This window comes from Salmo salar, chromosome ssa05 (genome assembly GCF_905237065.1).
Source record: "Salmo salar chromosome ssa05, Ssal_v3.1, whole genome shotgun sequence".
Classification (NCBI taxonomy): Eukaryota; Metazoa; Chordata; class Actinopteri; order Salmoniformes; family Salmonidae; genus Salmo; species Salmo salar.
The window spans coordinates 74,530,155-74,553,015 of record NC_059446.1 but is presented as its reverse complement, the minus strand read 5'-3'; the positions used below and the strand labels follow the sequence as shown (position 1 = coordinate 74,553,015).

Here is a 22,861-nt window from a genome sequence, read left to right as displayed (position 1 = left end):
ATGGCCCCGTCCATCGTCCCTTTGATGCGGTGAAGTTGTCCTGTCCCCTTAGCAGAAAAACACCCCCAAAGCATAATGTTTCCACCTCCATGTTTGACGGTGGAGATGGTGTTCTTGGGGTCATAGGCAGCATTCCTCCTCCTCCAAACACGGAGAGTTGAGTTGATGTCAAAGAGCTCCATTTTGGTCTCATCTGACCAAAACACTTTCACCAGTTGTCCTCTGAGTCATTCAGATGTTCACTGGCAAACTTCAGACGGGCATGTATATGTATTCTTGAGCAGGGGGACCTTGCGGGCGCTGCAGGATTTCAGTCCTTCACGGCGTAGTGTGTTACCAATTGTTTTCTTGGTGACTATGGTCCCAGCTGCCTTGAGATCATTGACAAGATCCTCCCGTGTAGTTCTGGGCTGATTCCTCACCGTTCTCATGATCATTGCAACTCCACGAGGTGAGATCTTGCATGGAGCCCCAGGCTGAGGGATATTGACAGTTATTTAGTGCTTCTTCCATTTGCGAATAATCGCACCAAATGTTGTCACCTTCTCACCAAGCTGCTTGGTGATGGTCTTGTAGCCCATTCCAGCCTTGTGTAGGTCTACAATCTTGTCCCTGACATCCTTGGAGAGCTCTTTGGTCTTGGCCATGGTGGAGAGTTTGGAATCTGATTGATTGATTGCTTCTGTGGACAGGTGTCTTTTTTACAGGTAACAAGCTGCGGTTAGGAGCACTCCCTTTAAGAGTGTGCTCCTAATCTCAGCTCGTTACCTGTATAAAAGACACCTGGGAGCCAGAAATCTTTCTGATTGAGAGGGGGTCAAATACTTATTTCCCTCATTAAAATGCAAATGAAGTTATAACATTTCTGACATGCGTTTTTCTGGATATTTTTGTTGTTATTCTGTCTCTCACTGTTCAAATAAACCTACCATTAAAATTATAGACTGATCCTTTCTTTGTCAGTGGACAAACGTACAAAATCAGCAGGGGATCAAATACTTTTTCCCCCCACTGTATATTCCATATCATGGAGCTCTGCACAATGTCATTGGCACATTTTTTGCATACGCAGATAACCCATAAAATGTAAGAAATGGAGTAAGTAACAAATTAACTCACATTCCAAAACATCCCTTCTCTAACGGCTGTACATCTGGCCCAGGACACAATTCAATCCCCACTTTATGTGGTAATATATCCACTCTACCCACTCCATTTCTATGGTCTGATCATTTCTATGCTAAACTGCGCTTTGACTTCTAACCCCTTAAACCCTGACCCCTGGCTGACCTCGGCTGGAAGCCTGTTATTGGCTGGTCAGTGCCTCTTGGCCCGCTGAGCACTCTGGGTACATGAGGCGCAGCAGGCAGTCTTGTAGTAGGAGTAGACACACAGTCTGGCCTGAACCACCATCACACAGTTATGACGCCGGTCCCGGCAGTTCTCATCTACAGAGAGAGTAGAGCAGAGGAGAGGGGGAGAGGGAAGAGTGGAGGGGAGGAGGAGAGGGGGAGAGTGGAGGGGAGGAGGAGAGGGGGAGAGGGGAGGAGGAGTGGGGGAGAGGGAAGAGTGGAGGGGAGGAGGAGAGGGGGAGAGGGAAAAGTGGAGGGGAGGAGGAGAGGGTGAGAGGGAAGAGTGGAGGGGAGGAGAAAGAGGGGGAGAGAGAAGATGAGGAGAGGAGAAGGGAAAGGGAAGGAGAGGGAGAAAGAAAGGGTTAGATTTCAAATCTCACAAGCAACACACACTCACACATACTGTACAGTGCCTTCATAAAGTATTCACACCCCTTGACTTTTTTCCACATTTTGTTGTTACAGCCTGAATTTAAAATTGATTAAATTGAGATTTTGAGTCACTAATCTACACACAATACCCCATAATGTCAAAGTGGAATTATGTTTTTAGAATGTTTACAAATCAATAAAAAATGAAAAGCTGAAATGTCTTGAGTCAATAAGTAGTCAACCTTTTTTATGGCAAGCCTAAATAAGTTCAGGAGTAAAAATGTGCTTAACTTGTCACATAATATGTTGCATGGACTCACTCTGTGTGCAATAATTGTGTTTAACATGATTTTTAAATGACTACCTCATCTCTGTACACCACACATACATTTATCTGTAAGGTCCCTCAGTCGAGCAGTGAATTTCAAGCACAGATTTAACCACAAAGGCCAGGGAGGTTTCCCAATGGTTTGCAAAGAAGGGCACCGATTGGTAGATGGGTAAAAAAATCAAGCAGACTTGAATATCCCTTTGAGCATGGTGAAGTTATTAATTACACTTTGGATGGTGTATCAATACACCCAGTCACTACAAAGATACAGGTGTCCTTCCTAACTCAGTTGCTGGAGAGGAAGGGAATCACTCAGGGATTTCACCATGATGCCAATTGTGATGTTAAAACAGTTTAACGGCTGTGATAGGAGAAAACTGAGGATGGAGCAACAACATATTAATTACTCCAGAATACTAACCTAAATGTGAAAAGAAGGAAGCCTGTACAGAAAGAAAAAATATACATTCTGTTTACAATAAGGCAAAAAAGTAATACTGCAAAAAATGTGGCAAAGATATGTTTTGGGAAAATTCAACACAACACATAATTGAGTACCACTCTCCATATATTCAATCATGGTGGTGGCTGCATCATGTTATGGGTATGCTTGTCATCGGCAAGGCCTCGGGAGTTTTTTAGGATAAAAATAAACGAAATAGAGCTAAGCACAGGCAAAATCTTAAAGAAAAACCTGGTTCAGTCTGCTTTTCCACCAGACACTAGGAGATGAATTCAGGACAAATATATACCTTTCAAGGCAAAATATACACTGGAGTTGCTTACCAAGACGATACTGAATGTTCCTGAATGGCCTAGTTACAGTTTTGACTTAAATCGTCTTGAAAATCTATGGCAAGACTTGAAAATGGCTGTCTAGCAATGATCAACAACCAACTTGATAGAGCTTGAATAATTGTTTTACGAATAAATGGGCAAATATTGTACAATCCAGTTGTGCAAAGCTCTTAGAGACTTACCCAGAAAGACTCACAGCTGTAATCACTGCCAAAGGTGATTCTAACATGTATTGACTCAGGGGGTTGAATACTTATCTAATCAAGACATATTAGTGTTTTATTTTCCATATATACAATTATTATTATTTATTTTTTGCAGTGACATTACAGAGTATTTTGTGTAGATCATTGATAAAAAATGACAATGAAGTCCATTTTAATTCCACTTTGTAACACAACATGTGGAAAAAGTATTTTCTGAAGGCACTGTAAACATACAGTACACACACACACACACACACACACACACACACACACACACACACACACACACACACACACACACACACACACACACACACACACACACACACACACACACACACCTGCGACCTGTGGACTGCAGGGTATGGTATTGCAGAGCTGCTCCTGGTCAGGTTTGTCTGTAAGGGAGCATTCTGGGCTGTGCTGTTTGTCAGGTGTGAGACACCGTACTTCTCTGACCTGTAGCCCCTTACCGCAGGAACGAGAGCACTGAGGGAGAGAGATAGAAGAGGAGAAAGAGAGAGGAGGATGATCAACATCTTTCTCGTGATCAACAACCAAATGCAATTCAAGGTCGTAATTATGTTCTCTCTCCTCCTCCTCTCCTCCTTCTCTCCTCTCCTCCTTCTCTCCTCTCCTCCTTCTCTCCTCTCCTCCTTCTCTCCTCTCCTCCCTCTCTCCTCTCCTCCCTTTCGCCTCTCCTCCCTTTTGCCTCTCCTCCCTCTCTCCTCTCCTCCCTCTCTCCTCTTTCTCTCCTCTCCTCCTCCTCTCCTCTCCTCCTTCTCTCCTCTCCTCCTTCTCTCCTCTCCTCCTTCTCTCCTCCTTCTCTCCTCTCTTCCCTCTCTCCTCTTTCTCTCCTCTCCTCCTTCTCTCCTCTCCTCCCTTTCGCCTCTCCTCCCTCTCTCCTCTCCTCCCTCTCTCCTCCCTTTCTCCTCTCCTTCTCTCCTCTCCTCCCTCTCTCCTCCTTCTCTCCTCTCCTCCCTCTCTCCTCTTTCTCTCCTCTCCTCCTTCTCTCCTCTCCTCCCTTTCGCCTCTCCTCCCTCTCTCCTCTCCTCCCTCTCTCCTCCCTTTCTCCTCTCCTCCCTCTCTCCTCCTTCTCTCCTCTCCTCCCTCTCTCCTCTTTCTCTCCTCTCCTCCTTCTCTCCTCTCCTCCCTTTCGCCTCTCCTCCCTCTCTCCTCTCCTCTCCTCCCCTCCCTCTCCTCTCCTCTCCTCCCCTCTCCTCCCTCTCTCACCGCGCTCCACTCCGTAGTAAACCACTGAGGCTGACATGCTTCCATCGCACACGTCTGCACCGAGGGAGGCTTTTCCAGCTGGGCACACTGGCTGATCGGTGCCACTTTGAAATCTGTCCCCATCTTCTCCACACAGATGATGTCCCTTCGCTGAGTTCCATTTCCACATGGAGCGCTACACTGGAGGAGGGAAGAGAGGGAGGAGGGCGAGAAAAGAAGCGAGGAGTGAGAGGGAAGAGAGGCAGGAGAGGACAAAAGACGAGAGGGAAGAGAGGGAGAGAGGTGGAAACATTACATTTTCTTCCTATTCATCTGCTATTACAGTACTATGCATTTCTTTTTTATATGTAAATATTTATCCATCCATTCCAGTAAATCATTGTTGAATTGAAGTGACTGATTATATTGGTAACAGTATTGATCGATGGCTGCCACACCCCCTGCTCCTCTTACCTGACCCCAGGGGCTACTGTACCACATGTAGGTGGGAGCACACGGACCCCCGTTACACGCCTTCATGTCCGCCGGTTTGTCCCCCAAACACTCTCCTCCCTCTCTCCCTCCACGGGTCAGACACAACACCTCTCTCCTCTGAACCCCTGGACCACACAGGGCTGAACACTGAGAGAGAGAGATGGGGGTATTAGAGAAGTTAGTGTATTGATGTATGTGTGTGTGTGTGTGTGTGTGTGTGTGGGTGTAGTACTCACAGTGTTGGACCAGCCAGTGAAGTACCAGTTGGTTACACAGGGCCCCATGTGACAGTCCTCACTTCCTTGTGGGCGGAGCCTGGCGTTACACTCCTTGTCATTCACCACGCTGCCATGGTCACTGACACAGCGGACATTACGAGTTCTCTTCCCCATGCCACAGTCCACTGAGCACTGTTGAGTTCAAATGAGAATGTTAGGAAAACCTACAGTAGAACAAAGACATTGGACAACAGGATGGATCACAACCTATAGACGTCAACACACATTCTCATAAAATGTCAAACTAAACACACATACACCATTCCCCAGTGTGAATATTAACATACCCCCCTGCCACTTTCTATACTCACAGAGCTCCAGTCGGTGCCTATCTCCCAGTGTGAATATTAACATACCCCCTGCCACTTTCTATACTCACAGAGCTCCAGTCGGTGCCTATCTCCCAGTGTGAGCAGAGTCGTAGCTGGCAGGACTGGGTGAGGTCAGGTGGGGTTAGGTTGGAGCAGCGTTGTGGTTGAACCATGGTGGAACGGTTCCCAAAGCTCTGTCTGCACTGAAGCTGTCTCTGCTGTACTCCCATACCACAAGACACACTGCACTCTGACCATGAGCTGGCCTCGAAGCTACACATACACACAGACACACACAGACAGAGAGAAACACACAGAGACACACACAGAGACACACACAGAGAGATACACACAGAGACACACAGACACACACAGAGAAACACACAGAGAGACACACACAGAGAGACACACACAGAGAGACACACACAGAGACACACACAGAGACACACTCAGAGACACACACAGACACACACACACACACACACAGACACACACACGCAGAGGAGAGAGAGATGAGGAGACGGTTAATACATATATACACTATACACTATGATTATTGCTTATGGCTGTTCATAGATCCACACACTCACAATGCTGGGCAGGGGTGCGTGTTGCAGGGCTCCTCCTCAGGGGAGGGTCTTGCTGCTGAGTCACACTTCCTGTCTGGGACTTCCTCGTCAGTATGGCGGTTAATACACAGGATCGCCCTGTACTGGGACCCTGAAACACATCATCCTCATCACCACCACCATCATCATCATCACTACCATCACTACCATCACCATCACTACCATCACTACCATCACCATCACCATCACATCACTACCATCACTACCATCATCCTCATCACCACCACCACCACCATCATCATCACTACCATCACCATCACCACCATCGCCACCATCACCATCACTACCATCACCATCACCATCAGTACCCTGTAAAGCAGGGTTCCTCAACTGGGGGCCCAGGGGCCAAATTTGGCCCGTGTCTGATTTTATAAGTTATAGGATGAATCTAGTTGATGATCCTTGCTGTACTGGGAGCCTGGTGGGAAAGTTATAGGATGCGTTCGAGCTGATCACTTTTGTCAAGTCATTGACGAGGTCACCGCCTTTCAAAGTGTGTTGCCTTATTGGGATAAAAATGGTCAGACTTGATACCTACATGTCAACTACATGACCTCTACAATCCCTATATGTGATCAAAGGTCATGAAGATTTGACTGCAGTGACTTCAATCTTCTGCAGTTGCTCCTTACCAGCAGCAGCCTGCAGTCATCTCCTGCATTGTGGGAGGCTCTATCGTCAACCAATCATTAGAGGGCTTTTGTTTGACCCACACGAACGGGACCAAAGACGTGACTGAAACAGGAAGCAACTTTGCCGCATTCAAAGATTATCTATTATATTGACAAGATAGTCGAGTGACCGCTCTAACAATGGAAATACTGTCCTTAATGATTTGAAGGCAGGTGAGATCAGGTGGGACCATTCTAGCCAATGAGAGGACAGATATGCGTGTGAACAACAGGCACAACTAATGTGCATCCACTTATATTAGTACACTTGTAACAGCTTAAACATTATGAAACTTCTATTCTATTAAATAAGCCTCACTTAATTCAACACTCTCTCATAGACCTCCATACAAAAAGAGCTTATCTCACGTGGACAGATTTTGGGTAGAGTAAATTCGATCGCTTCGCCTCTTCCTCTCTGCAGGGATTCATATCTATACAGTGGATATGTACAAATGAATGTGATATTTGAGTCTCTCTCTCCCCAATTGATAGTACAATTTACACACATATATTTAGAGTTTGTGATTGTGTGATATGGGGATCGACATGACAAAGAAAAGCTTTTATAAACAATGAACCCTGCCGTGTTGAACTGAGCCTTGCTGTTCCCCTTTCTGCTGTAGCAGACGCACCTCCCCCGACCTCACTTCTCCACTTTCAGCTCCAGTTGGTTGCTTTAGTCTTACCACTCAAACGCACCCATAAACTGTCTCATTCTAACAGCTCCAAGGAAATCATTGTTTCAGTTCAACAGTGTTCCACTTCCCTTGAATAAGCACAAGGGGGAGATGTAACACAGCAAGCCCCTGTGTAGTATGATGAAGTTGTTGCCATTAGACACTGATCTAAGGCCAGTTTTGTGTTTTCCCTCCTTATGGTAAAGGTCAGGATTTGGGAGCATTTTGCTGAACCTAGAAGTGTATCAGCAGGAAAATTCTACACACAGCGAACTATGATTATAGGCACACACATGCACGTCCAAACACACACACATATACACATACATACCCACAGTCCAAGTATTTTTTAAACTCTGACCTTTGCCACAGGAAGCAGTACACTCAGTGAGCCCGCCCCTCCTCCATACGAAGGGTGACTGGGTGTCAAGGGGCAGGTCAGTACGAGGTGGGATTCGAGCATTCCGATTGGGTACCGAGCCTCGAGGGCGGGAGCTCTCAGCTGTCCATCTGTCTGCGGGAGAAGAGGAGGAGGAGGAAGAGGACGAAGAGGAGATGGGGGGAGGAGGGATAGGGTCTTCCACTGTTACAATGAGAGAACCTGAGAGCGAGAGAGAGAGATAGAGAGAGAGAGGCAGGGAGAAATTGAAGGAAGGGAACAAATAAAAACAGAGAGAGTGAATCACTTGTTAGAGCTGATGATGTAAAAATTATGTCATTTTTTGTTTCAGACACACCCTCTCACTTCTCTCAACCCTCTTGCTCCCCTTTCCCTAACCTCTCTCTCCCTCTCGCCAAACTTTTCTCCCCCTCACCCCTAGCCTTCAATTCCCTCCCCCTGCTTCTCTCACCCTTCTTCACTCACTCCCCTTCTCTCAACCCTACCCCTATCACCCCTCCCCTCACCCACACATTTAAAGTACATCTAAAGTACACTCACTGTGTCCAATCTGGCTTGGATTAGTTCTATTTACTGTCAATTACATCTAGACAGATGATATATCATTCCTTAACATCAGACACATAATACATTTTTATTCATAAAGGACAGTAACAGAGAACAGAGCGTGACATCATCCCATGCTAATTCCTGGTCCTATTCCCTGACGATCTAGTTCCTGGTCCTATTCCCTGACGATCTACTTCCTGGTCCTATTCCCTAACGATCTACTTCCTGGTCCTATTCCCTAACGATCTACTTCCTGGTCCTATTCCCTAACGATCGAGTTCCTGGTCCTATTCCCTGACGATCTACGTCCGGGTCCTATTCCCTGACGATCTACTTCCTGGTCCTATTCCCTGACGATCGAGTTCCTGGTCCTATTCCCTGACGATCTACGTCCGGGTCCTATTCCCTGACGATCTACTTCCTGGTCCTATTCCCTGACGATCTACTTCCTGGTCCTATTCCCTGACGATCTACTTCCTGGTCCTATTCCCTAACGATCTGACCTGTCACTGTCACACAGCTTTATTCTGAACACCACGGGAAAATAACAGGGGGAAGAGGAGAAAAGAGGAATGTCAGACTCACTAGTGTCTCTCAGGGGTGCCCTCCCTCCATCCCTCGGTCGTTCCCTCTCTACTTCTCTCTCTCTAGGCCTCTCTCTTGCTCTCTCTCGCGGCCTCTCCCTCTCTTCCGCTTTCTTTTCTGTTGGGATGTAGAATTCATAGTCGATCCCTGGATTCTGCCTATGGAAGATGATCTGGAGAACGACAGAGACAGAGAGAGAGAGAGAGAGAGGAGTAAGAGGGAGAGAGAAACAGATTTCAAAAGGGGTGCAATGTGAAGTAGAGATTCCAGAGGTTGCCTATATGTAATCAGCTTCACTCTGCATTACATGGGTCTGTGATGGCAACATTTAATCTTCTATTTTCTGATCTTCATCAGGACAACGTAGCCCTGTCTTCATGGTGATCTATATAAACTACAGGACAACATAGCCCTGTCTTCATGGTGATCTATATAAACTACAGGACAACATAGCCCTGTCTTCATGGTGATCTATATAAACTACAGGACAACATAGCCCTGTCTTCATGGTGATCTATATAAACTACAGGACAACATAGCCCTGTCTTCATGGTGATCTATATAAACTACAGGACAACATAGCCCTGTCTTCATGGTGATCTATATAAACTACAGGACAACATAGCCCTGTCTTCATGGTGATCTATATAGACTACAGGACAACATAGCCCTGTCTTCATGGTGATCTATATAGACTACAGGAGAACATAGCCCTGTCTTCATGGTGATCTATATAGACTACAGGACAACATAGCCCTGTCTTCATGGTGATCTATATAAACTACAGGACAACATAGCCCTGTCTTCATGGTGATCTATATAGACTACAGGACAACATAGCCCTGTCTTCATGGTGATCTATATAAACTACAGGACAACGTAGCCCTGTCTTCATGGTGATCTATATAAACTACAGGACAACATAGCCCTGTCTTCATGGTGATCTATATAAACTACAGGACAACATAGCCCTGTCTTCATTGTGATCTATATAAACTACAGGACAACGTAGCCCTGTCTTCATGGTGATCTATATAAACTACAGGACAACATAGCCCTGTCTTCATGGTGATCTATATAAACTACAGGACAACATAGCCCTGTCTTCATTGTGATCTATATAAACTACAGGACAACATAGCCCTGTCTTCATGGTGATCTATATAAACTACAGGACAACATAGCCCTGTCTTCATGGTGATCTATATAAACTACAGGACAACATAGCCCTGTCTTCATGGTGATCTATATAAACTACAGGACAACATAGCCCTGTCTTCATGGTGATCTATATAAACTACAGGACAACATAGCCCTGTCTTCATGGTGATCTATATAAACTACAGGACAACATAGCCCTGTCTTCATGGTGATCTATATAGACTACAGGACAACATAGCCCTGTCTTCATGGTGATCTATATAAACTACAGGACAACATAGCCCTGTCTTCATGGTGATCTATATAAACTACAGGACAACATAGCCCTGTCTTCATGGTGATCTATATAGACTACAGGACAACATAGCCCTGTCTTCATGGTGATCTATATAAACTACAGGACAACATAGCCCTGTCTTCATGGTGATCTATATAAACTACAGGACAACATAGCCCTGTCTTCATGGTGATCTATATAAACTACAGGACAACATAGCCCTGTCTTCATGGTGATCTATATAAACTACAGGACAACATAGCCCTGTCTTCATGGTGATCTATATAAACTACAGGACAACATAGCCCTGTCTTCATGGTGATCTATATAAACTACAGGACAACATAGCCCTGTCTTCATGGTGATCTATATAAACTACAGGACAACATAGCCCTGTCTTCATGGTGATCTATATAAACTACAGGACAACATAGCCCTGTCTTCATGGTGATCTATATAAACTACAGGACAACATAGCCCTGTCTTCATGGTGATCTATATAGACTACAGGACAACATAGCCCTGTCTTCATGGTGATCTATATAGACTACAGGACAACATAGCCCTGTCTTCATGGTGATCTATATAAACTACAGGACAACATAGCCCTGTCTTCATGGTGATCTATATAAACTACAGGACAACGTAGCCCTGTCTTCATGGTGATCTATATAAACTACAGGACAACGTAGCCCTGTCTTCATGGTGATCTATATAAACTACAGGACAACATAGCCCTGTCTTCATGGTGATCTATATAAACTACAGGACAACGTAGCCCTGTCTTCATGGTGATCTATATAAACTACAGGACAACATAGCCCTGTCTTCATGGTGATCTATATAAACTACAGGACAACATAGCCCTGTCTTCATGGTGATCTATATAAACTACAGGACAACATAGCCCTGTCTTCATGGTGATCTATATAGACTACAGGACAACATAGCCTAGGGCCATTGAGACATCTATATGTAACACAGGAGCAGAGAGATATATCTTCTGATTTAATCAACAAAAGTGTGTGTGTGTGTGTGTGTGTGTGGGCAATGTGAGTGTGTGTATAAGTGTGTCCTACTCACATATAGAGTCAGTTGTGTGGTGGTTGGTCCTGGAGCTGTAAGGGTCTCTCCTCTGTCCTCCTGCCCATCAGAGAGAGCCCTGGGGCGGGTGTAGGTGAAGGTAGTCCCCCCTGCCTCGTAGTCTCCTGGAGGATCCACCGCCCAGCGCCCATTCACTACTGATACACCTGTACCACTACGTAGGGCTGGGAGGAGGAGGGAGGGAGGGGAGAGATGGAGGAGGGGGGAGGGGATGAATAGAGAGAAAGGAGGAATGGTTGAGAGAAGGGGAGGAAAGGGGAGGACAAAGGGAGGGTTTGGTTTTCATTTAAAGTCATGTTCAGTCTGCAAACCAGTCAATTCCTCTAAAAAGACACACACACAAACATAGTCTCAGACACACACACATTAGACACACACAAACATAGTCTCAGACACACACACACACATTAGACACAAACATAGTCTCAGACACACACACATTAGACACAAACATAGTCTCAGACACACACACATTAGACACAAACATAGTCTCAGACACACACACACATAGTCTCAGATACACACACACATAGTCTCAGACACACACACATTAGACACAAACATAGTCTCAGACACACACACATTAGACACAAACATAGACTCAGACACACACACACACATAGTCTCAGACACACACACACATAGTCTCAGATACACACACACATAGTCTCAGACACACACACATTAGACACAAACATAGACTCAGACACACACACATTAGACACAAACATAGACTCAGACACACACACACATAGTCTCAGATACACACACATTAGACACAAACATAGTCTCAGACACACACACATTAGACACAAACATAGACTCAGACACACACGCACATAGTCTCAGATACACACACATTAGACACAAACATAGACTCAGACACACACACACATAGTCTCAGATACACACACATTAGACACACACAGACACACACAAACATAGTCTCAGACACACACACATTAGACACACACAGACACACACAAACATAGTCTCAGACACACACACATTAGACACAAACATAGTCTCAGACACAGACACACATTAGACACACACACACACATTAGACACACACAGACACACACAAACATAGTCTCAGACACACACACAGATTACACACACACATAGACTCAGACACACACACATTAGACACACACAGACACACACAAACATAGTCTCAGACACACACACATTAGACACACACAGACACACACAAACAGTCTCAGACACACACACATTAGACACAAACATAGTCTCAGACACACACACATTAGACACACACAGACAAAGTCTCAGACACACACACATTAGACACACACAGACTCAGACACACACACATTAGACACACACAGACACACACAAACATAGTCTCAGACACAGACACACATTAGACACACACAGACACACAAACATAGTCTCAGACACACACACATTAGACACACACAGACAAAGTCTCAGACACACACACATTAGACACACACATAGACTCAGACACACACACATTAGACACACACAGACACCGACATACCCATGAAGAAAGATAAACACACACACACACACACAGAGTTTAGTCTCATTACCAGACAGCAGACAGTGGGCAGACAGACACACGGTGTCTCTGCTCTAGGCCTCTAAGGACTGTAACAATAGCAGCTTTATCTGAGGTTAGTCTGCCAGGCCAAAGAATTCACACCAGACTCCCAGGCCAACATAACAATGCCAGTCCAGCATACACACATTCACTGGCCAAATGACATTCTCAAATCTACATCTCTTCTCAGGCTCCAACGACTGGACTGGCATTGTTATGTTAGCCTGGGAGTCTGCCTGGCAGGTGTGTGTGTTACCCAGGTAGTTGGAGCTGGCGTGTCTCTCTGTGATGTTGATGGCAGTAGCTCCTGGGGGGATGTCCAGGATTCGGTGGTAACCAAGGGGAACACTGGTGTTCTGGAAGCTCCCGCTCAGCTTCTGACAGGACAGATCCCGCCCCCCACACTGACCACACCTGTCAATCACCAAGCCAGAGCCCAGCACCCCATCACAGCCCTCAGTCTGGGGGAGAGAGAGGGAGACAAGGGGGACATTGAAAAACAGGAGAGGAGAAAGGGGGGAGACAGGGAATGATAGAGAGATGGGAAATTGAGAGGAGGGTAGGGGGTAGGGTACAGGGAGGTAGAATGGAGGGAGAGAATGGAAGAGAGAAAGAGACACACAGAGGGAAAGGGAGGAGGTGGGAGACGGAGAGAATGGTTATTGTGCTGTTTCTGTTGTTGACATTTCATATCATCTGTTTATTTCATTGTTTGTGTAACAATTCTTTGGTAACTGTTCCAGACCTTATCTTGTCAAAAAGAGAGAGAGGGATAGAGAGAGAGAGAGAGAGAGAGAGAGAGAGAGAGAGAGAGAGAGAGAGAGAGAGAGAGAGAGAGAGAGAGAGAACGAGAGAGAGAGAGAGAACGTGAATGAGAGAGAGAATGAGAGAGAGAGAACGAGAGAGAGAGAATGAGAGAGAGAACGAGAGAGAGAACGAGAGAGAGAACGAGAGAGAGAGAGAACGAGAAAGAGAAAGAACGAGAGAGAATGAGAAAGAACGAGAAAGAGAGAGAACAAGAGAGAACGAGAGAGAGAACGAGAGAGAACGAGAGAGAGAGAGAACGAGAGAGAGAGAACGAGAGAGAGAGAACGAGATAGAGAACGAGATAGAGAGAACAGGAGAGAATGATTGAGAGAGAGAGAGAGAGAGAGAGAGAGAGATAGAGAGCGAAAAAGAGAGAGAGGGAGAGAGAAAGAGAGAGAGAGGGGGAGAAAGAGAGAGAGGGGGAGAGGGAGGAAGGGAGAGAGAGGGAGAGAGAGCGCATGAGAGAGAGAGGGAGAGAGCACGCGAGAGAGAGAGAGGGAGAGAGCACGCGGGAGAGAGCACGCGAGAGAGAGAGGGAGAGATAGGGACGGGGGGTTAAAAGAAGGCCCAGAGCCCAGAGTGGAGAGAGAGAGTCCAAACCAGCTAAGACAGTCAACAGAACCACTAGGTTGGGCTTTCATATGTTTTGTGTACTGTAGAACAGTGTTTTCCAACTCCTCTAGTCCCCCCAACAGCACACATTGTTAAGGTACTGTTGAGGTTGACTGTTGGGAGGACTGTTGAGGTTGACTGTTGGGAGGACTGTTGGGAGGACTGTTGGGGGTACTGTTGGGGGTACTGTTGGGAGTACTGTTGGGGGTACTGTTGGGAGGACTGTTGAGGGTACTGTTGGGAGGACTGTTGGGAGGACTGTTGGGGGGACTGTTGAGGGTACTGTTGGGAGGACTGTTGGGAGGACTGTTGGGAGGACTGTTGGGAGGACTGTTGAGGGTACTGTTGGGAGGACTGTTGGGAGGACTGTTGGGAGGACTGTTGGGGGTACTGTTGAGGGTACTGTTGGGAGGACTGTTGGGAGGACTGTTGGGAGGACTGTTGGGAGGACTGTTGGGAGGACTGTTGGGAGGACTGTTGGGAGGACTGTTGGGGGTACTGTTGGGAGTACTGTTGGGGGTACTGTTGGGAGTACTGTTGGGGGTACTGTTGGGGGTACTGTTGGGAGGACTGTTGGGAGGACTGTTGGGAGGACTGTTGAGGGTACTGTTGGGAGTACTGTTGGGGGTACTGTTGGGAGGACTGTTGGGGGTACTGTTGGGGGTACTGTTGAGGGGACTGTTGGGAGGACTGTTGGGAGGACTGTTGAGGTACTGTTGGGAGGACTGTTGGGGGTACTGTTGGGAGGACTGTTGGGAGTACTGTTGGGGGGTACTGTTGGGGGTACTGTTGGGAGGACTGTTGGGAGGACTGTTGGGAGGACTGTTGAGGGTACTGTTGGGAGTACTGTTGGGGGTACTGTTGGGAGGACTGTTGGGGTACTGTTGGGGGTACTGTTGAGGGGACTGTTGGGAGGACTGTTGAGGTACTGTTGGGAGGACTGTTGGGGGTACTGTTGGGAGGACTGTTGGGGGTACTGTTGGGAGGACTGTTGGGAGGACTGTTGGGAGGACTGTTGAGGGTACTGTTGGGAGTACTGTTGGGAGGACTGTTGGGGGTACTGTTGGGAGTACTGTTGGGAGTACTGTTGAGGTACTGTTGGGGGTACTGTTGGGAGGACTGTTGGAAGGAGTGTTGGGAGGACTGTTGGGAGTACTGTTGGGAGGACTGTTGGGAGGACTGTTGGGGGGTACTGTTGGGGGTACTGTTGAGGGTACTGTTGGGAGGACTGTTGGGAGGACTGTTGGGGGTACTGATGGGAGGACTGTTGGGAGTACTGTTGGGAGGACTGTTGGGGGTACTGTTGGGAGGACTGTTGGAAGGAGTGTTGGGAGGACTGTTGGGAGTACTGTTGGGAGTACTGTTGGGAGGACTGTTGGGGGTACTGTTGGGGGTACTGTTGAGGGTACTGTTGGGAGGACTGTTGGGAGGACTGTTGGGGGTACTGATGGGAGGACTGTTGGGAGTACTGTTGGGGGTACTGTTGGGAGGACTGTTGGGAGGACTGTTGGGAGGACTGTTGAGGGTACTGTTGGGAGTACTGTTGGGGGTACTGTTGGGAGGACTGTTGGGGGTACTGTTGGGGGTACTGTTGAGGGGACTGTTGGGAGGACTGTTGGGAGGACTGTTGGGAGGACTGTTGAGGGTACTGTTGGGAGTACTGTTGGGAGGACTGTTGGGGGTACTGTTGGGAGTACTGTTGGGAGTACTGTTGAGGTACTGTTGGGGGTACTGTTGGGAGGACTGTTAGAAGGAGTGTTGGGAGGACTGTTGGGAGTACTGTTGGGAGTACTGTTGGGAGGACTGTTGGGGGTACTGTTGGGGGTACTGTTGGGAGGACTGTTGGGGGTACTGTTGGGAGTACTGTTGGGAGTACTGTTGAGGTACTGTTGAGGGTACTGTTGGGAGGACTGTTGGGAGGACTGTTGGGGGTACTGATGGGAGGACTGTTGGGAGTACTGTTGGGAGGACTGTTGGGGGTACTGTTGGGAGGACTGTTGGAAGGAGTGTTGGGAGGACTGTTGGGAGTACTGTTGGGAGTACTGTTGGGAGGACTGTTGGGGGTACTGTTGGGGGTACTGTTGGGAGTACTGTTGAGGGTACTGTTGGGAGGACTGTTGGGAGGACTGTTGGGGGTACTGATGGGAGGACTGTTGGGAGTACTGTTGGGGGTACTGTTGGGAGGACTGTTGGGAGGACTGTTGGGAGGACTGTTGAGGGTACTGTTGGGAGTACTGTTGGGGGTACTGTTGGGAGGACTGTTGGGGGTACTGTTGGGGGTACTGTTGAGGGGACTGTTGGGAGGACTGTTGGGAGGACTGTTGGGAGGACTGTTGAGGGTACTGTTGGGAGGACTGTTGGGGGTACTGTTGGGAGGACTGTTGGGAGGACTGTTGGGAGGACTGTTGAGGGTACTGTTGGGAGTACTGTTGGGAGGACTGTTGGGGGTACTGTTGGGAGTACTGTTGGGAGTACTGTTGAGGTACTGTTGGGGGTACTGTTGGGAGGACTGTTGGAAGGAGTGTTGGGAGGACTGTTGGGAGTACTGTTGGGAGTACTGTTGGGAGGACTGTTGGGGGTACTGTTGGGGGTACTGTTGGGAGGACTGTTGGGAGGACTGTTGGGAGGACTGTTGGGGGTACTGTTGAGGGTACTGTTGGGAGGACTGTTGGGAGGACTGTTGGGGGTACTGATGGGAGGACTGTTGGGAGTACTGTTGGGGAGGACTGTTGGGGGTACTGTTGGGAGGACTGTTGGGAGGACTGTTGAGGGTACTGTTGGGAGGACTGTTGGGAGGACTGTTGGGGGTACTGATGGGAGGACTGTTGGGGGTACTGTTGGGAGGACTGTTGGGAGTACTGTTGGGGGTACTGTTGGGAGTACTGTTGGGGGTACTGTTGGGGGTACTGTTGGGAGTACTGTTGGGAGGACTGTTGGGGGTACTGTTGGGAGTACTGTTGGGGTACTGTTGGGAGTACTGTTGGTAGTACTGTTGGTAGTACTGTTGGTAGTACTGGTGGGGCACTGTTGGGGGCACTGTTGGGGGCACTGTTGGGGGTACTGTTGGGGGTACTGTTGGGAGTACTGTTGGTAGTACTGTTGGTAGTACTGTTGGGGTACTGTTGTGAGTACTGTTGGGGGTACTGTTGGGAGTACTGTTGGGAGTACTTTTGGGAGTACTGTTGGGGGTACTGTTGGGAGTACTGTTGGGGTACTGTTGGGGGTTCTGTTGGGAGTACTGTTGGGAGGACTGTTGGGAGGACTGTTGGGAGTACTGTTGGGGGTACTGTTGGGAGTACTGTTGGGAGTACTGTTGAGGTACTGTTGGGAGGACTGTTGGGGGTACTGTTGGGAGGACTGTTGGGGGTACTGTTGGGAGGACTGTTGGGAGGACTGTTGGGAGGACTGTTGGGAGGACTGTTGGGAGGACTGTTGAGGGTACTGTTGGGAGTACTGTTGGGAGGACTGTTGGGGGTACTGTTGGGAGTACTGTTGGGAGTACTGTTGAGGTACTGTTGGGGGTACTGTTGGGAGGACTGTTGGAAGGAGTGTTGGGAGGACTGTTGGGAGTACTGTTGGGAGTACTGTTGGGAGGACTGTTGGGGGTACTGTTGGGGGTACTGTTGAGGGTACTGTTGGGAGGACTGTTGGGAGGACTGTTGGGGGTACTGATGGGAGGACTGTTGGGAGTACTGTTGGGAGGACTGTTGGGGGTACTGTTGGGAGGACTGTTGGAAGGAGTGTTGGGAGGACTGTTGGGAGTACTGTTGGGAGTACTGTTGGGAGGACTGTTGGGGGTACTGTTGGGGGTACTGTTGAGGGTACTGTTGGGAGGACTGTTGGGAGGACTGTTGGGGGTACTGATGGGAGGACTGTTGGGAGTACTGTTGGGGGGTACTGTTGGGAGGACTGTTGGGAGGACTGTTGGGAGGACTGTTGAGGGTACTGTTGGGAGTACTGTTGGGGGTACTGTTGGGAGGACTGTTGGGGGTACTGTTGGGGGGTACTGTTGAGGGGACTGTTGGGAGGACTGTTGGGAGGACTGTTGGGAGGACTGTTGAGGGTACTGTTGGGAGTACTGTTGGGAGGACTGTTGGGGGTACTGTTGGGAGTACTGTTGGGAGTACTGTTGAGGTACTGTTGGGGGTACTGTTGGGAGGACTGTTGGAAGGAGTGTTGGGAGGACTGTTGGGAGTACTGTTGGGAGTACTGTTGGGAGGACTGTTGGGGGTACTGTTGGGGGTACTGTTGAGGGGACTGTTGGGAGGACTGTTGGGAGGACTGTTGGGAGGACTGTTGAGGGTACTGTTGGGAGGACTGTTGGGGGTACTGTTGGGAGGACTGTTGGGAGGACTGTTGGGAGGACTGTTGAGGGTACTGTTGGGAGTACTGTTGGGAGGACTGTTGGGGGTACTGTTGGGAGTACTGTTGGGAGTACTGTTGAGGTACTGTTGGGGGTACTGTTGGGAGGACTGTTGGAAGGAGTGTTGGGAGGACTGTTGGGAGTACTGTTGGGAGTACTGTTGGGAGGACTGTTGGGGGTACTGTTGGGGGTACTGTTGGGAGAACTGTTGGGAGGACTGTTGGGAGGACTGTTGGGAGGACTGTTGGGGGGACTGTTGAGGGTACTGTTGGGAGGACTGTTGGGAGGACTGTTGGGGGTACTGATGGGAGGACTGTTGGGAGTACTGTTGGGAGGACTGTTGGGGGTACTGTTGGGAGGACTGTTGGGAGGACTGTTGAGGGTACTGTTGGGAGGACTGTTGGGAGGACTGTTGGGGGTACTGATGGGAGGACTGTTGGGGGTACTGTTGGGAGGACTGTTGGGAGTACTGTTGGGGGTACTGTTGGGAGTACTGTTGGGGGTACTGTTGGGGGTACTGTTGGGAGTACTGTTGGGAGGACTGTTGGGGGTACTGTTGGGAGTACTGTTGGGGTACTGTTGGGAGTACTGTTGGTAGTACTGTTGGTAGTACTGTTGGTAGTACTGGTGGGGCACTGTTGGGGGCACTGTTGGGGGCACTGTTGGGGGTACTGTTGGGAGTACTGTTGGTAGTACTGTTGGTAGTACTGTTGGGGTACTGTTGTGAGTACTGTTGGGGGTACTGTTGGGAGTACTGTTGGGAGTACTGTTGGGAGTACTGTTGGGGGTACTGTTGGGAGTACTGTTGGGGTACTGTTGGGGGTTCTGTTGGGAGTACTGTTGGGAGGACTGTTGGGAGGACTGTTGGGAGTACTGTTGGGGGTACTGTTGGGAGTACTGTTGGGAGTACTGTTGAGGGTACAGTTGGGAGTACTGTTGGGGGTACTGTTGGGGACTGGAGTTGGAAAACCCTGATGTAGTCCCTACAGCAGAGGCTTCAAAGTATCTCTAACCCTGATCCTGCAACACCACATATAGTGATGCCCTCATACACTCATCCATACCCCCTACCTACACACTTACAGTTTGACCCCCTACCTACACACTTACAGTTTGACCCCCTACCTACACACTTACAGGTTGAGCCCCTACCTACACACTTACAGGTTGACCCCCTACCTACACACTTACAGGTTGACCCCCTCACACACTTACAGGTTGACCCCCTACCTATACACTTACAGTGAGGGAAAAAAGTATTTGATCCCCTGCTGATTATGTACGTCTGCCCACTGACAAAGAAATGATCAGTCTATAATTTTAATGGTAGGTTTATTTGAACAGTGAGAGACAGAATAACAACAAAAAAATCCAGAAAAACGCATGTCAAAAATGTTATAAATTGATTTGCATTTTAATGAGGGAAATAAGTATTTGACCCCTCTGCAAAACATGACTTAGTACTTGTTGGCAAAATCCTTGTTGGCAATCATAGAGGTCAGACGTTTCTTGTAGTTGGCCACCAGGTTTGCACACATCACAGGAGGGATTTTGTCGCACTCCTCTTTGCAGATCTTCTCCAAGTCATTAAGGTTTCGAAGCTGACGTTTGGCAACTCGAACCTTCAGCTCCCTCCACAGATTTTCTATGGGATTAAGGTCTAGAGACTGGCTAGGCCACTCCAGGACCTTAATGTGCTTCTTCTTGAGCCACTCCTTTGTTGCCTTGGCCGTGTGTTTTGGGTCATTGTCATGCTGGAATAGCCATCCACGACCCATTTTCAATGCCCTGGCTGAGGGAAGGAGGTTCTCACCTAAGATTTGACGGTACATGGCCCCGTCCATCGTCCGTTTGATGCGGTGAAGTTGTCCTGTTCCCTTAGCAGAAAAACACCCCCAAAGCATAATGTTTCCACCTCCATGTTTGACGGTGGGGATGGTGTTCTTGGGGTCATAGGCAGCATTCCTCCTCCTCCAAACACGGCGACTTGAGTTGATGCCAAATAGCTCCATTTTGGTCTCATCTGACCACAACACTTTCACCCAGTTGTCCTCTGAATCATTCAGATGTTCATTGGCAAACTTCAGACGGGCATGTATATGTGCTTTCTTGAGCAGGGGGACCTTGCAGGCGCTGCAGGATTTCGGTCCTTCATGGCGTAGTGTGTTACCAATTGTTTTCTTGGTGACTATGGTCCCAGCTGCCTTGAGATCATTGACAAGATCCTCCCGTGTAGTTCTGGGCTGATTCTTCACCGTTCTCATGATCATTGCAACTCCACGAGGTGAGATCTTGCATGGAGCCCCAGGCCGAGGGAGATTGACAGTTCTTTTGTGTATCTTCCATTTGCGAATAATCGCGCCAACTGTTGTCACCTTCTCACCAAGCTGCTTGTAGCCCATTCCAGCCTTGTGTAGGTCTACAATCTTGTCCCTGACATCCTTGGAGAGCTCTTTGGTCTTGGCCATGGTGGAGAGTTTGGAATCTGATTGATTGATTGCTTCTGTGGACAGGTGTCTTTTATACAGGTAACAAACTGAGATTAGGAGCACTCCCTTTAAGAGTGTGCTCCTAATCTCAGCTCGTTACCTGTATAAAAGACACCTGGGAGCCAGAAATCTTTCTAATTGAGAGGGGGTCAAATACTTATTTCCCTCATTAAAATGCAAATCAATTTATAACATTTTTGACATGCATTTTTCTGGATTTTTTTGTTGTTATTCTGTCTCTCACTGTTCAAATAAACCCACCATTAAAAGACTGATCATTTCTTTGTCAGTGGGCAAACTCAGCAGGGGATCAAATACTTTTTTCCCTCACTGTACAGGTTGACCCCTCACACACTTACAGGTTGACCCCCTACCTATACACTTACAGGTTGACCCCCTACCTATACACTTACAAGTTGACCCCCTCACACACTTACAGGTCGACCCCCTACCTACACACTTACAGGTTGACCCCCTCACACACTTACAGGTTGACCCCCTCACACACTTACAGGTTGACCCCCTACCTACACACTTACAGGGTGACCCCCTACCTACACACTTACAAGTTGACCCTCTACCTACACACTTACAGGTTGAGCCCCTAACTATACACTTACAGGTTGACCCCCTACCTATACACTTACAGGTTGACCCCCTAACTATACACTTAAGGTTGACCCCCTACCTACACACTTACAGGTTGAGCCCCTACCTACACACTTACAGGTTGACCCCCTACCTACACACTTACAGGTTGACCCCCTACATATACACTTACAGGGTGACCCCCTACCTACACACTTATAGGTTGACCCCCTACCTACACACTTATAGGTTGACCCCCTACCTATACACTTACAGGGTGACCCCCTACCTACACACTTATAGGTTGACCCCCTACCTATACACTTACAAGTTGACCCCCTACCTACACACTTACAGGTTGAGCCCCTAACTATACACTTACAGGTTGACCCCCTACCTATACACTTACTGGTTGACCCCCTAACTATACACTTACAGGTTGACCCCCTACCTACACACTTACAGGTTGAGCCCCTACCTACACACTTACAGGTTGACCCCCTACCTACACACTTACAGGTTGACCCCTACCTATACACTTACAGGTTGACCCCCTACCTACACACTTACAGGTTGAGCCCCTACCTACACTTACAGGGTGACCCCCTACCTACACACTTACAGGTTGACCCCCTACATTTACACTTACAGGTTGACCCCCTACCTACACACTTACAGGTTGACCCCCTACCTACACTTACAGGTTGACCCCCTACCTATACACTTACAGGTTGACCCCCTACCTACACACTTACAGGTTGAGCCCCTACCTACACACTTACAGGGTGACCCCCTACCTACACACTTACAGGTTGACCCCCTACCTACACACTTACAGGTTGACCCCCAACCTACACACTTACAGGTTGACCCCTACCTATACACTTACAGGTTGACCCCCTAACTACATACTTACAGGTTGACCCCCTACCTATACACTTACCAGGCAGCGCCCGGCCACACACACGTCATTGGTGCTGGTGTTAACGCAGGATGTTCC

General features: G+C 48.2%; 1 protein-coding gene across 2 annotated transcripts in view; it reads right to left on the bottom strand.

Moving 5' to 3' along the window:
- Positions 1 to 902: 902 nt before the first annotated feature.
- The window catches only part of LOC106594717 (ADAMTS-like protein 4), an 82,082-nt gene continuing 60,123 nt past the window's right edge, over positions 903 to 22,861 (bottom strand). For both annotated transcript variants that reach the window (XM_045718869.1, XM_045718870.1), the window contains exons 6-17: positions 22,805 to 22,861; positions 13,259 to 13,463; positions 11,391 to 11,575; positions 8,870 to 9,041; positions 7,697 to 7,936; positions 5,946 to 6,075; positions 5,424 to 5,628; positions 5,003 to 5,176; positions 4,746 to 4,913; positions 4,293 to 4,472; positions 3,401 to 3,548; positions 903 to 1,448 (exon numbers count right to left, since the gene is read on the bottom strand). The exon at positions 22,805 to 22,861 is cut by the window's right edge and continues 83 nt beyond it. In XM_045718869.1, the coding sequence (XP_045574825.1) occupies positions 1,318 to 1,448; positions 3,401 to 3,548; positions 4,293 to 4,472; positions 4,746 to 4,913; positions 5,003 to 5,176; positions 5,424 to 5,628; positions 5,946 to 6,075; positions 7,697 to 7,936; positions 8,870 to 9,041; positions 11,391 to 11,575; positions 13,259 to 13,463; positions 22,805 to 22,861 (1,995 nt within the window). In that variant the 3' untranslated portion in view covers positions 903 to 1,317. The remainder of the gene's footprint in view (positions 1,449 to 3,400; positions 3,549 to 4,292; positions 4,473 to 4,745; positions 4,914 to 5,002; positions 5,177 to 5,423; positions 5,629 to 5,945; positions 6,076 to 7,696; positions 7,937 to 8,869; positions 9,042 to 11,390; positions 11,576 to 13,258; positions 13,464 to 22,804) is intronic.